General features: G+C 35.7%; 1 protein-coding gene across 15 annotated transcripts in view; it reads right to left on the reverse strand.

Moving 5' to 3' along the window:
• The window catches only part of LOC129726709 (ATP-binding cassette sub-family C member Sur), a 179,363-nt gene that overhangs the window by 68,363 nt on the left and 95,481 nt on the right, over positions 1 to 15,519 (reverse strand). For all 15 annotated transcript variants that reach the window (XM_055683717.1, XM_055683709.1, XM_055683713.1 and 12 more), the window contains one exon: positions 3,459 to 3,564. In XM_055683717.1, coding sequence (XP_055539692.1) covers positions 3,459 to 3,564 — 106 coding nt within the window. The remainder of the gene's footprint in view (positions 1 to 3,458; positions 3,565 to 15,519) is intronic.

The following is a 15,519-nucleotide window of genomic DNA, read 5'->3' on the forward strand; positions in this document are numbered from 1 at the left end:
GCACTCTCTGCAACTGGGAAGGAAGAGACAAAAATCAGACCATACCAGGGGGCAATATATTATGCGGTGATTTTGAGCATCCAATATAATCGAGTATGAGGACCTATGCGACACGTAGAGTTACTCTTTTGGATGTTGAAATAAGCATGTTTATTGTACAGATTCTGTCCTTCGTAATTCTTTTTGTCATGACGATTTCCTCAAAAGTGATGTCCTCTCAAAAAGCTGATTTGTGCATATTTTCGATCAGTTCAGTTCAGTTAACAGTCAACTGCAAAACATCCATTTTTATCTCAAAGTTGTTAAATGCTCAGTATTTACATTATTGACTTTTTTTAGTTTTTGACGTGGAACTACGTCTTTCTTCGCTATACTAAGGTACATTCTGTGAAAACTGGATTGAACATGTAACGTTTTTGGTTGGCGGAAAGGAAGATTTTAGATGCTAATAGCGCTCAAACAACTGTTCCGATTACAATAGTTAATATACCGTTGGAAAGCTAAAATATACAAGATTTGTATAACATGATAATTTAGTTACCATTTTATTATTACTCCATGAAAATTGCGGAAAAGTTTGAATACATTTACATACGATTGGTATATTTCCCTAACGCAGACTTCAAAGATATAGACGAAATGAATTCACGCATTCAGTCATTGGCTAGCAATGCCAGCCAATTGGCATCGCATTCATCACCCAATGTAAGCGACGAAGAAAGAAAGCAGAGATGCTTCCACGTGATTGGTTCTTCCCCCACCCAAGTTCTCCACACTGAGTGAGGCTATAAAAGGACATTCCGTGTTGAGAGAAGATCATTTCCTGGTCGACCGTCAAGGCGAACAGTTCGGCTTCCCTTCGATCTGAGTTGGAACCCACCAGTGGTGATCTAATTCAGATATCGTTGTTGGAATACAGCCCGAAATTTGAAGTGAACGGCACTGGGGACCATTGGAAGCCGTTGGAAGGGACCATTGGAAACCTTGTAAGCCGTTTGGGCGCTGCCGATAGTATGAGTATGGTGTGTCGTATATTGGGCGTGTGGGTGTGTGAATAGCGTGTTTGTGTATGTGTGAGTGGCATGTGTGCGTATGTGTGTATATGTGTACGTGTGTGCGTGTGTGTGTAGGAGTGTTTGTGCGTGTGTGTGTATGAGTGTTTGCGCGTGTGTGTATGAGTGTTTGTGCGTGTGTGTGTATGAGTGTATGAGTGTTTGTGCGTGTGAGTGTATGAGTGTTTGTGCGTGTGAGTTCATGAGAGTTTGTGCGTGTGTGTGTATGTGTGTGTGCGTGTGTGTGTATGTGTGCGTGTGTGTATGTGTGCGTGTGTGTGTATGTGTGCGTGTGTGTATGTGTGTGTGCCTGTGTATGTGTGCGTGTGTGTGTATGTGTGTGTGCCTGTGTATGTGTGTGTGCCTGTGTAAGTGTGTGTGCCTGTGTATGTGTGTGTGCCTGTGTATGTGTGTGTGCCTGTGTATGTGTGTGTGCTTGTGTATGTGTGTGTGCTTGTGTATGTGTGTGTGCTTGTGTATGTGTGTGTGCCTGTGTGTGTGTGCCTGTGTGTGTGTGCCTGTGTGTGTGCCTGTGTGTGTGCCTGTGTGTGTGTGCCTGTGTGTGTGCCTGTGTGTGTGCCTGTGTGTGTGCCTGTGTGTGCCTACGTGTGTGCCTGTGTGTGTGCCTGTGTGTGTGCCTGTGTGTGTATGTGTGTGTATGTGTGTGTATGTGTGTGTGTATGTGTGTGTAAGTAGTGTGTGTGTATGTGTGAGTAATGTGTGTGTATGTGTGAGTAATGTGTGTGTATGTGTGTGTGTGTGTCTGTGTGTGTGTCTGTGTGTGTGTCTATGTGTGTGCGTGTGTGTGCGTGTGTGTGCGTCTGTGTGTATGTGTGTTTGTCTGTGTGTGTGTCTGTGTGTATGTATGTGTGTCTGTGTGTTTGTGTTTGTGTGTGTGTCTGTGTTTGTGTGTGTGTCTGTGTTTGTGTTTGTGTGTGTGTGCCTGTGTTTGTGTGTGTGAGTAGTGTGTGTGTGAAGTGTGTGTGTAAGTAGTGTGAGTGTAAGTAGTGTGTGTGTATGTGTGAGTAATGTGTGTGTGTTGTGTGTGTGTGTCTTGTGTGTGTTGTGTGTGTATAGCGTGTGTACGTATTACGTTTGTGTATTACGTGTATGTGTGCATGTGTGTATAACATGTGTGTGCAAAAATGCATTTATTCGAGGTAAATATATTCATGACAGAATACTTGTATAGGCAACAGGTTAATTATTTTTCCTATTAGTACTTCAATTGGTATTTCTATGATTTTGACCATAATTTTATGCTAGTTATTTTCAGCACTGAGCTTGTTTTGCGTTTATTTGTAGCATGGAACTGACCAAAATTCATATTTCTCTAATCAATTTAGCAACAAAAAGCTTTTTCTTGCGATTTTTAGAGAGCTCCGGGAATGTGAAGGAGTTTTTGAGGTTTAAGCAAAAAGTGATGAGAAATTACATGGGACTGCTATGCATTTATGGGCAGTTCATGTGGGTATTGGTATTTGTATGCTGTGGTTTATGACAGGTGTATGTGTTTTATTTTTTGTGAAATGTTCATGGATTATTGTGTATGGTATTTGTACGTTTGGTGTGTGTTATATACTATGGATATGGCAGAATTAAATCTTTACACCCACCATAGTCCCACGGCAAGCCTACATTTGTGCACTCAAGCACATACCCTTTAACTTTTTTTTACTTTCAAAGTCGCGCAGCAGTATAATCTTACAGTCATAATTCAGTTGTTTTCAAAACTTTCTATCACGTTTAAGTCAAACCAAAAGAAAATGATTTTAAATGAAACGGAGTAAATAATTCAAGTACAAAAACTGTCTCATCCTGAATAAATCCGATGCTTACCCAAGTAAGGAAACTCGTTTTCGTGCTGTCAAATTCCAATACCAGCCAGTCGATACCAACGAATGTGCTCGGACCCGAATACGAAGGATTAATGTGTATCAAAACCGTGTTACCTTATTACTACTCTCCTGCGTTGTTGAAACTTGATATATGTGGCAGGGGTGACGCCCAAATCAATAAGCCAAAGTAATATGGCCTTGTTAACCAATATCGGCGAAAAAGGTTTACCGATTCTTTCCCTTGTTAAAACCACGAATAAACATATGAAGGAAAAATTTAATAAAACAGCCATGCTGAGCAGTACCGCATTCTAACAATTCCAAGCAACCCCAAAGTTAATCCGGGAAAAAAATCAACCCCAAACAAACAGCATTACTGCCTGGGATTACACGTTAATTCTTATCGGCGTCCAGCTTAACTGCAGTCTATAAACGACGTCCAGTGACAAGTTATTTTCTCCACGGTGCGCACGAAAACAAAAAAAATCCCGCTAGCAACAGCCTTGTTGCCAATCGCCAATCTACCCAGTCCTCTCAGTTCCTAACACGTAGCAGTTGTAATACTCACTTGTTCCATTTCACTTCACCGGACAGATGATTTATTTCGTTCAATAGCGCCGCCAGTAATGATGATTTACCGCTTCCACTACGGCCGACAATAACCGTTAGTTTTCCTGACAGTGCGAGATGTGGTGATAAACAGTTTCCAAGTGTCACCCACCGAAGGCCACGTTATTCGGTAGTAGTTTTTCGCAAGTGACATCCAGCGGCAACGTTTTAGGCGTATTCCACAGGGAGATGGAAAAAAAATTCAAAAGCAAAATCCATTATTAGAAAGAAATTCAATGTTTAGCAGTAGAAGATGTGTCAAAAGCGTTAGAACGTTCGAAACGAGACAAATTTACGTAACAAGACAATTCCATTTTGTTTCCGGAAATTGTTGGCATGACAATCAAGTTTAACAAAAAAAGCACACATATACTTATATTTTGCACTTCTGACATCGTTCTGTGCCGCAGGGCTTTGGTTTTGGTAGTAGAAGGAGAGATTGATTCCCAAAAGAATTTTTCAGATATTCAGAAGAAGCTAATGAAAGTATACCAATTTTCCCATTATAAAACTGCTAATAAAGCTTAATATTAAAAAATCGAAAAGTTGAAATAAATTTAATGGTTTACTAAAGAATAAATAATTTCTTACTTCGAAAGCTCTATTCTGGTAAAAGCCAAACCTTGGTGCTATATTCCGATTCGGAATTTGAGTTTCTGTTTGTTTATACAGTCTTCTATTCTGGTATCTGCTACAAACAGTGACAGTTTTTGCTGCATTTAATAAAAACAGGCTGTTATCATCATCTCAGCTTTGGTAATAAAGTTTTAGACCGTATGGTTTCTACATTTGGCATGATAATGAATATATATATATATATATATATATATATATATATATATATATATATATATATATATATATATATATATATATATATATATATATATATATATATATAAATCTATATATATATATATATATATATATATATATATATATATATATATATATATATATATATATATATATTTATATATATATATATATATATATATATATATATATATATATATATATATTCCAATGAATGAATTTCCAATTCCAATGAACGTATGGTTTTTGCTGGAGAACCATGGACAACATGGACAAATTGAGAAAAACGTGTATTTGCCGAAATATTAATATTTTTTCGAGCTTAAATTTAAAATAACTCGAAAACCGATGCCTTTAGAATGTTTACTACCAAGAGCTTTTCGATTCAAAATGACTCTCTGCATCTTTTAAAATCATGGGAATACAAATATTTTGAAAAATGTTTAAATTTGAATTTTTATAAAAAAATTAATCTACCATAAAAAAAAATATTTTTCATTACTCCATCCTGGACTTTTTTTTTTAAAAGTTGCGTATTAACGTCAAGTTTCTTTAAAAAAAAAATAAAAAAAAATTCAACTTTTTTTTTTAAATTGAAATTTAATATTTATTTTTAGTTTTAATTGGTAAAAAAAATTTTTTTTGTACAGTGTATATTTTTTTATGGTGCATTTTTGATTCCCTACAACTCATTATCAGACAGTTTTTCGATACAACCAACGATTTCTGGGCTACAATGCTTCGAATAAAACCTATGCCAAAAGGCATACGCCCTTTTAGAATGTAACTCATGGGTGTAAAAAATCTCTCTATCTGTGAAAAATGCTCATGCTATAGATCTTGCTCTATAGAAGAATATAATAGCTAAGTATCCATTCCGTTTGTAATGTTTACTGTGTGTTTGATAAGTGTTATCGATACTGCTGGCGCTGATCTGTTATATATATATATATATATATATATATATATATATATATATATATATATATATATATATATATATATATATATATATATATATATATATATATATATATATATATATATATATATATATATATATGTATATATGTATATATGAACTTCAATTCAGTCAACTTTTCATCAATACTTTTTACGTTAATGTGCGTTTTTTGTAACACTTTGCTTACTTGAAACTTGATTGAAATGACAAAAGTTGGTCAAAAGTCATTTTCTCATAAACGTTACATTTTAGAGCAAAACTGTCTTCGGGAAAGTTTTAGAGTAAAAAAATATCCTTCTTTGGACATTAACAGATCCGTGAATACAAATGGAATTTTATTCTACAAATGGAATTAAAAAAAAATTTTCTCTAAAATTCAATATATTTTATCGTCGTTTATACTTCAAAAGATTGTTAAAGTTGTTTTGTTCCATGATTTTATAAGTTTCTGCACATTTCTACAAGAAATTTTAATTGCCGTGTGTGCAGAACACATGGACAATTCAATTGGTGGTAATCTTGCCGTGGGATGTGTTGGGAAACGGCAGAAATACGAAAGTTACTTGTCAAAAGTCAAAAGTCAAAAGTTACTTGTCTAATTATCATAAAATAAAGTTTGCTGTAACATATAAAAAATGAAGGTCTGATGTTGTTCTAAAAGTTCAGTGAGAATATTAGAGGTTTAATAGTATAAAATATGAATTTTAACAGCAAAAACTTTTTTTCTACACATCATAATCATATAGCTCAGTAAGATTGAGAAACAGCTACCTAGTGTCTTCAGCAAAGTTTTTTGGTATGTTACTTTGGAAAACTTCGCCAAAGACGGCGATAAAAAATATTGATTTTTAGAGAAAATATTCTTTTTATCTCACTTGTAGGTGGATTAATCACGGATCTGTTATTGTCCAAAGAAGGATCCTTTTTTACTCTAAAACGTTCCCGGAAACAGTATTGCTCTAAAATGTAACATTTACGAGAAAATTACTTTTGACCACCTTTTTTCATTTCTGGACCACAGTGTGACATAGAAGCATCGCAGCAATTAGGAAATATGCATGGACTAAATTCCACAAAAACAAAGACGGAAATTATTATTTTTTTTTTTTATTCTCGCTTATTTTCCGTCGGTCTAGTTCCGCCACTGTTGTGGCCAATCACCGACGCCCAGGGAGGCGACTCCACACCCAGGACCCTAACTCACGACCCGTTTATTAACGGACTGGCGCCAACGGCTTTACTTCCTCATGCGATGGAAGGCGTGATCCCAGAGATTTTTCGCCTCAGAAAATCTCCCGGTGTCGGCTAGGGTTGAATCTAGACCAGTTGGGTTGGTTGTGAGTGGATCACGCCACCTCACAACCATCGACACCTATGTCGGCGGTGGGATTCGAACCCAGGCGTCGAGCGTGGTTGGCGGAGACGTTACCAACCACACTAGGCCCCCGCTCCACGGAAATTATTAAGAAATGTAACTATACATTAAATAAAATAACTGGCATCATGTTTGTCGTTTCCTACTAAAAAATCTACACTGTCTCATTAAAAATCCACCTGGAACGAACTCGTCAAAATTTGCGTACAAAAAAACCGTCTACCAAAAACAAAGATCAGCGCCAGCAGTATCGATAACACTTATCAAACAAACAGTAAACATTACAAACGGAATGGATACTTAGCTATTATATTCTTCTATAGAGCAAGATCGCGCCAAATGACCTATGGTCGAAAATCGACCATTTTTGATTTGAATGAAACTTTGCACACGTATTTGGCTTAGCAAACTGAGCATTTTTCACAGATAGAGAGATTTTTTACACCCAAGAGTTACATTCTAAAAGGGCGTATGCCTTTTGGCATAGGTTTTATTCGAAACATTGTAACCCAGAAATCGTTGGTTGTATCGAAAAACTGTCTGATAATGAGTTGTAGGGAATCAAAAATGCACCATAAAAAATATACATTGTACAAAAAAAAATTTTTTTACCAATAAAAACTAAAAATAAATATTAAATTTCAATTTACAAAAAAAGTTGAATTTTTTTTTATTTATTTTTAAAGAAACTTGACGTTAATATGCAACTTTTAAAAAAAAGTCCAGGATGGAGTAATGAAAAATATTTTTTTTATGGTAGATTAATTATTTTATAAAAATTCTAATTTAAACATTTTTCAAAATATTTGTATTCCCATGATTTTAAAAGATGCAGAGAGTCATGAATCGAAAAGCTCTTGGTAGTAAACATTCTAAAGGCATCGGTTTTCGAGTTATTTTAAATTTAAACTCGAAAAATTATTAATATTTCGGAAAATACACGTTTTTCTTAATTTGTCCATGGTTCTCCAGCAAAAACCATACGTTCATTGGAATGCTTGATCAAAAATATAAAATTCATTCTTTGACAACAAAACGATTGGATAAATAACTAGAGCGCTAAACCTTAGCCTACACGTTCCCCCTTTCCGAATGTTTGTCGTGCAACACCACCTGCTTGTTTACTAATGAAGTTTGTGAAGTACGCAACCAATAACTACTGGGTTAGCTATAATATCTGTTTTCGTATGTAAATACGATTGCACTACTCCAGATGTGTTAGTAACAGTTTGCATTTTGTGAAGATTAATAAAGTGAAAATGGAATACACCAAGCCCAAATGCTGTCAACCCTTTCCTGATCATCGGTGCTCATCAAGCTTACGCAAATTAAACGAAAACGTTATTGCAAAATTGAAAATTTTGAACAGTCAAGCTCATTTTAATACGTCTTTATCAATTTGTGATTCGTGTAGTTATTGGAATGATAGTCAAGCCACCATTCATCCTTCCGTTGTGAAAAAAAGCGATATTAATGTCTGATGGAGCTGCCTCACAATATAAAAATAGAAAAAAACTTTGCAAGTCTTTGCAAGTTCAAAACAAAATATAACGTCGATGCAGAGTGTCATTTTTTTGCGACTTCTCATGGTAAAGGGCCATGCGATGCAATTGGTGGCATATTAAAACGAATGGCAGGAAATGCAAGTTTAGCTAAAGAACATGAACATCCCATTACAAGCGCAAAAGAATTGCATGATTGGTCTAATCAGAAAAGTAATAAAAATTCATCAAAAATGTCATTTAGTTGGGTATCATATGAAGAATATGAACAAGGAGTAACAGAATGGAGCAATATTTTCAAAAAATCTATAATAATAGCTGCCACACAAAAGTATTACTCTTTTGTTCCGATTTCAGTAAGTAAGATACAAACGAGGCTGTTTTCAAAAGATGACGAATCATTTACTTATGATGTATATAAAATAAAAGGTGAAACTAGTTCTGTAAAGTATCTATGTCATAAAAAAATATGTTCCTAAGATAATAAAACTCGAAAATAAATATTTGATTGTTATATATATTTATATCACTTAGAACATTCAACTCTTTTCTTGAGAACCGTTCGCCCAATCGTTTTGTTGTCAAAGAATGAATTATATATTTTTAATCAAGCATTTCAATGAACGTATGGTTTTTGCTGGAGAACCATGGACAAATTAAGAAAAACGTGTATTTTCCTAAATAATTATAATTTTTCGAGCTTAAATTAGAAATAACTCGGAAACCAATGCCTTTAGAATGTTTACTACCAAGAGCTTTTTGATTTAAAATGACTCTCTGCATCTTTTAAAATCATCAGAATACAAATATTTTGAAAAATGTTTGAATTAGAATTTTCATAAAATAATTAATCTACAATAAAAAAATCAGTTTTCATTTCTTCACCCTGGACTTTTTTTTAAAAGTTGCGTATTAACGTCAAGTTTCTTTAAAAAAAAATTAAAAAAAAATTCAACTCTTTTTTTTAAATTGAAATTTAGCGTTTATTTTTAATTTTTTCTGGTCAAAAAAAATTTTTTTTGTACAGTGTATATTTTTTTATGGTACATTTTTAATTCCCTACAACTCATTCTCAGACAGTTTTTCGATACAACCAACGGTTTCTGGGCTACAATGCTTCGAATAAAACCTATGCCAAAAGGCATATGCCCTTTTAGAATGTAACTCATGGGTGTAAAAAATCTCTCCACCTGTGAAAAATGCTCAGTTTGCTAAGCCAAATACGTGTGTAAAGTTTCATTCAAATCAAAAATGGTCGATTGAATTTTCGCGTATTTCCAGGCGATTTGAAATGATTTTGCTCTATACCAGCAATTTCCATGTTGGTGTTTCAAACGGCATGTTTCATATTTTTGGCGCTTTTAGATTCTCAGTCTTTACGAGAGCCAGGTTTTCACATACAATTTTTACAATTTTTTTCCATACATCCCATTGACGCCTCAATCTTCTATACATATAAAAATTAAGCTCTGTCTGTCTGATCCATACAGACTTGGAAACTACTGAACCGATCGTCAAGAAAATTTGTAAGTAAGGGTTTTTGGGGCTGAATAAGGTTCTTAAGATAGTTTGAGATCCCTCCCTTCTCTAGAAGGGAGGGCCCCCATAAAATTAAGATACAAATTTTTGCGTTACTCGAGAACTATTCAAGTAAACGAAGCCAAACTATGCACGTTGAGGTACTAAGAAGCAAGCAATATTTCTGTGGTAGTTTGACACCCCTCCCTACTCTGGAAAGGAAACGAAGCACAAATATCTGTATAACTTGAGATTTATTCTAGCAAATAGAAACAAATTTGGCGTGCGGAGGTTCACGAGAGCAAGAAATATTTATACATTCCCATAAAGAGGGGCTCTCTTACAAATGAATCACAAATTTCTGCATAACTCATAAGCTAATCAAGTAAATTGAACCTAATTTTGGATGTGGAAGTTTTTCGAGGTTAGAAATGTTTATATGGTGGTTTAAGACCCCCTCTTCTCTGAAAAATGAGGCTTCCATGCAAATGAAACACAAAATTTTGCATGACTTCAGAATTAATCAAGCAAGTGAAACCAAATTTGGCATTTGCAAATTTTTGGGAACAAAAAATATTTTCATGGTGGTTCGAGACCCCTCCCTCTTCTTGTAGGGAGGGGTCCCATACAGAAAGATTACAAATTTCTATACAACTCCAGAACTAATCAAGCAAATGGAATCAAATTCAGCATGAGAAGATTTTTGGGGGCAAGAAATACTTTCACGATGGTTCGACACCCCTTCCTTTTCAGAAAAGGAGGGGTATCATACATATAAAAACACCAATTTCTGTACAACTCGAGAACTAATAATACCTCGATATAAGGCAACCTCGATATAAGCAACCTCGATGTAACGTAACTTTTTTCAATATCTTAAAATTAAAGTACAACAAATAAATTTCTTTTTGAGCGTCTTAGTAGAATGGAATTGAATATTATTATATTACGTTATTTTTGGGGTGTATAATATTCCGAATAAATGTTTTTAGTAAGTTTTGAAGCCAATAAGTATCAGTAAATGGGGTGAAATTGACAATTATTTTTCAATGTTTTATGAAACTTATCAAACAAATGGAGCCAAATTTGACAAGTGGAGGTTTTTGGGAGCAAAAATTATTTCTGTGGTACTTTGACACCCTTCTCTCTTTTGGAAGGGAGGGGCCCATAAAAACGAAACACAAATTCCTGCATAACTCAAGAACTAATCAAGTAAATACAATCAAGTTGGGAATGCGGATGTTTTTAAGAGTAATCAGTTTTCAAATGGTGGTTTAACACCCCTCCCTTCTCTAAAATCGAGGGGTCCCATACAAATGAAACACAAATTCCTGCAATATTCAAGAACTGCGTAAAAAACAAATCTGGCATGCGGATGTTTTAGAGGTAATAAGCTTTTAAATAAATGAAATTAAATGCCTTCTCTGGAAGAGAGATGCCTACACAAATGAAACACAAATTTCTGTATAACTCGAGAACTAATCAAACAAATGGAACCAAATTTGGCGTATTTTTGGGAGCAAACATTATTTCTGTGGTCTATCCTCTGAAACGAACCACAAATTCCTGCGTAACTCAAGAAACAATCAAGTGAATAAAACGAAATTTGGCATGCGGACGTTTTTAAGGATAATAAATTTTTATATGGTGGTTAAACACCCCTCCCTTCTCTGTAAGGGAGGCGTTTCATACAAATGAAACAAAAATTGTTGCACAACTCAAGAACTGAGCAAGCTAATGTAGCCAAATTTTGCATTAAAAGATTTTGGAAGCAAGGAATATGTTTATTGGTTCGACATCCTTCTTCTGGAAAAGAGGGTTCCTATACAAATCAATCACTAATTCCTGCATAACTCGGGAACTAATGAAGCAAATGGAACCAAGTTTGACATGTGGAGGTTATGGAGAGCAAAAAATGTTTCTATGATGGTTTGACACTCTTCCATAGTCTGAAGGAGGGTGGGTATGGGGTATGTTAACCAATTTTGCGGAAAACAGTCTAGAATGATTGGAATGATGCACAGTAACCATATATCGACTACAGACGCTATTTCTGAATCCAAGATGGGAACTTCTGGTTATTGAAAAACAGTTGAAAATGGCCACCATTCCAATTCCGGAATCAAAACAACGTCAAGATGCCAGAAATGGACTCCACATGCGACTTCCAGGGTCTGGAAAAAAACTGAAAGTGTCCAAATACCACCCCATATGAATATTTTCGGAATCATTTTGATTCACAGAGGCCGCAAGCCGACCACAGACTTTAGTTCCCACCTCATTTGGGTTTTTTGGAACCAGAACGTAAATAAAAAATCGACCACAGACACCATTTTTAATTCTAAGATGGCGACTTCCGGTGTCAAATGCCATACTTACTTACTTACTTCAGCAGTCTAGAGCCGTAGTGGCTCGTGCCGTATCAAGAATTTTCCTCCATTTTACTCGGTCCTGAGCTACTCGTCGCGTGCTAGACGTCTCGATACTCGCAGATCCGCTTCAACCTGGTCAAGCCATCTGGCACGTTGAGCCCCTCTATTCCTGGTGCCGGTGGGGTCCTTGAAGAGAACCGATTATACCGCACTTTCAGCCAACATCCAACATATTAGTTTCTTTCGTGCCTCTTCCTTTCAAATACTTGGTTTTCGACGCATTTATTTCTAGTCCAGCTCTTCTAGCTTCCACTTTCAGTACGGCGTAGATTGCCTCCGCCGTCGCTGAGTTTCTCGTAATAATACCCAGATCGTCTGCGAAGCCCATGAGTTGACTACCTTTGCTGTAAATCGTGCCTCTCGTTTCAATGCCCGCTCGTCGGATTACACCCTCAAGGGCAATATTGAACAACGTGCAGGATAATTCATCTCCTTGTCTCAACCCTCTGCGCGCTTCGAATGGATTCGAGGGTGTCCCCGACACGCACACGTAACACATAACTCGGTCTAAGATAAGCCGTGTCAGTTTATCCGGAAAGCCGTGGTCGTGCATTATTTGCCATAGCTGATCTCGATCGACTGTATCATATGCTGCCTTGAAGCCCACGAAAACATGATGTGTGGGCACGTTGTACTCCCGGCATCTGAAAGATCTGCCGGAGAGTGAAAATTTGATCTGTAGTAGCGCTTGGTGCTGCCCTACGAATTCTTTCGCTAAAGGAGATAGACGGTGGAGTAGAATCTGGTAGAGAACTTTTAAGGCAGCGTTGATCAGCATTATGCCGCGGCAGTAGCTGCATTGTAGCCGATCGCCTCTTGCCTTTCTCCTAGAAAGGTATAGCAATCACTGGAAAAACCAAAGGTATAAAAGTGGTCCCAATGGCCGGGTGTCATATACCACTCGACCCCTTTAGACGAACTGAGCATTTTCTGTATGTATGTATGTATGTGTGTATGTGTGTGTGTATGTGCAACTTTTTTTCTCACTCTTCTTTCTCAGAGATGGCTGGACCGATTTTCATAAAATTAATTGCGAATGAAAGGTCTAGTTGCGCCATAGGCTGCTATTGAATTTCATTGTAATCAGATTTTTAGTTTAGAGGTTATGTATCAAAATATAAAAATCACGAAACATCAATATCTCGGAAACCACACAACCGATTTCAATAAAACTGGTTTCAAATGATCGAGCTGTCTCCAGAACCCCTAACTTTAAAATTTCGTTATGGTTGAACATATGGTTCAAAAGTTATATAAAGAAAAGTTATCCTGAGGTTGTTTAAACTTACTCATTTTTCTCAGAGATGGCTGAACCGATTTTCACAAAATTAGTGTCGAATGAAAGGTCTAGTTGCCCCATTGATTTTCATTGCAATCGGATTGTAACTTTGTCCGTTGTTCATAAAAATGTGAAATCACATAATGAAAGTAAACATATTGACTTTCTCCTAACGATCACTGGCTAATTAAAAGGTAGAAAAGTGATCCAAATGGCCGAATGTCATATACTACTCGACTCAGTTCGACGAATCCCGGGCAGGAGAGGATAACAAAATCATAACTCATTAATAACATATTTAGTTATGAGGACTTATCGTGTTATTCGAAAGATATTCACGTTTCAAACGTGCATATGAAAATATCATGAAATTTTGATATCATATCTCGCAATGCCTTCAATGAGATGTTTGAGATGGTTTTAAAATATCTAATTAAAAGTAAGTTTTTAAGTGAAAATTGTTCGATATTGATTATTTATAATGTATCAGTTATGCATTCAGTGTTCAATAAGTTGAAAATATCTGAATCGGTTATTTTCGTGATTTTTAATGCAAATTCTTGGTTTGTTATTGAAATATCAAGCTTTGTTATTCATATGGTCGGTGTTAAGTCAGACCGGACCAAGTGACATTTTGGTAATTTCGAGAAAAACGAGTTTGAAGTTTACTACTCTGTGAATTTTGAAGATTTCCATATTTCCGCGTAATTTTTGTTTTATGAGCTAGAGTTACTCTTTGACTGTATCGTGTAAAGTGACAATTAAGAAAAACAGCGTTACGAATTCGACAATGACCGGTAACGTAACTAGGTGAAGTTCACTGGTTCATTGTGACTGATCAATTGAAAAAATATTTATAGCCAACCAATCGAACAGTTAAAAAGTTTTAAAATTTTGTTTTTTGCTTCTTCAGCACCAGCATTTTTTGCATTTTTCAGCATATAAAATATAATTGAACAAACACTAGGAATGTTTTCGCAACCATTCTCTCTCACTTTATTATCGTTTTTATCAACCATTTTAGGATATGTTTCCTTGATAGAATCGTTATTCTTGAGGTCAGAATCAATATTGTAATCGGAACTTGTTTTTGAAAATTAAAATTTTTGTGTTACTAACACTAAAGACTAACATTTTCTAGTTATATGTTCAATCATAGTGGACCATTTACACTTTTTTCTTTTACTGGTAAAGTATACTCGTTTGGCTAACGGGTTCAGGAACTTTTTTATAAGGTTCCTGGCAGCATTGAAATCAACTTATGCTGACTTCAAACCAATGCAAATAACTCCGGTAATTACAACTTTTTTCTGCTTGGCACATGTTCCACTCTGTCGAAAAATACATTCAAGTACATTTCTGTGTGTAAAACATATATTACTCCGAAGAATGATGGAAGAGAGTATCCTCTAATAGAGAGAAATCCAGAAAATCGCTTGAATATTCGTCTATTTGCTGATTTTTACCAACATGTGACTGGGTTGTAGTTGCCAATAACCTAACACTTGGTTCGTTCTGACTGCACACTATGATTGCTTTTCTTTGATCATTCAGAAAAAAAAACTATGCCATAAGTTTTGCTATTTGAGAGATAAATCAACTCTGGTTGTTGTGTGATGTAGCTTAAGTAAATCTTGATTCAATGCTATCCAATGCAGATAAAAGTCATTTTCCTCAGCAAAATTCTTCGAAAATTACAGCCAATCATTTTCAATTTTCACTTTCAATGATCGCAGCACTCTTTCAGATACACTAGATTTTCGTCCTAGTAACGTGTTGTTATACTCAGATGAAATAGATAGCGCGCATCGTTCACGGTTACGGAATAAAATTTGACGACAAATCCAACCAAATGATCTTCACTTCAAAGCGAAAAAGAAAAACAAACAGTCCACTCAACCAAAATGAACCTCACCGAAACACTTTTTCACTGACACTGACCGATGACTTGACAATCTTCGTTAACTGATAAACTGATTTTGTAGTCTTGCTTCCATCGCATGAAATATAATGAGGTGTTTTGACAGTTCACTTCCATGCAAAAAGCGGGAAGGGAGAACTCTGAAAGGATTGTAAAAAAAACCTAAATTAATCCACCTAGCGGTTAGACCCAGCCTTTCTCATTCAAACTTTT

Source organism: Wyeomyia smithii, chromosome 3, assembly GCF_029784165.1.
Source record: "Wyeomyia smithii strain HCP4-BCI-WySm-NY-G18 chromosome 3, ASM2978416v1, whole genome shotgun sequence".
NCBI lineage: Eukaryota > Metazoa > Arthropoda > Insecta > Diptera > Culicidae > Wyeomyia > Wyeomyia smithii.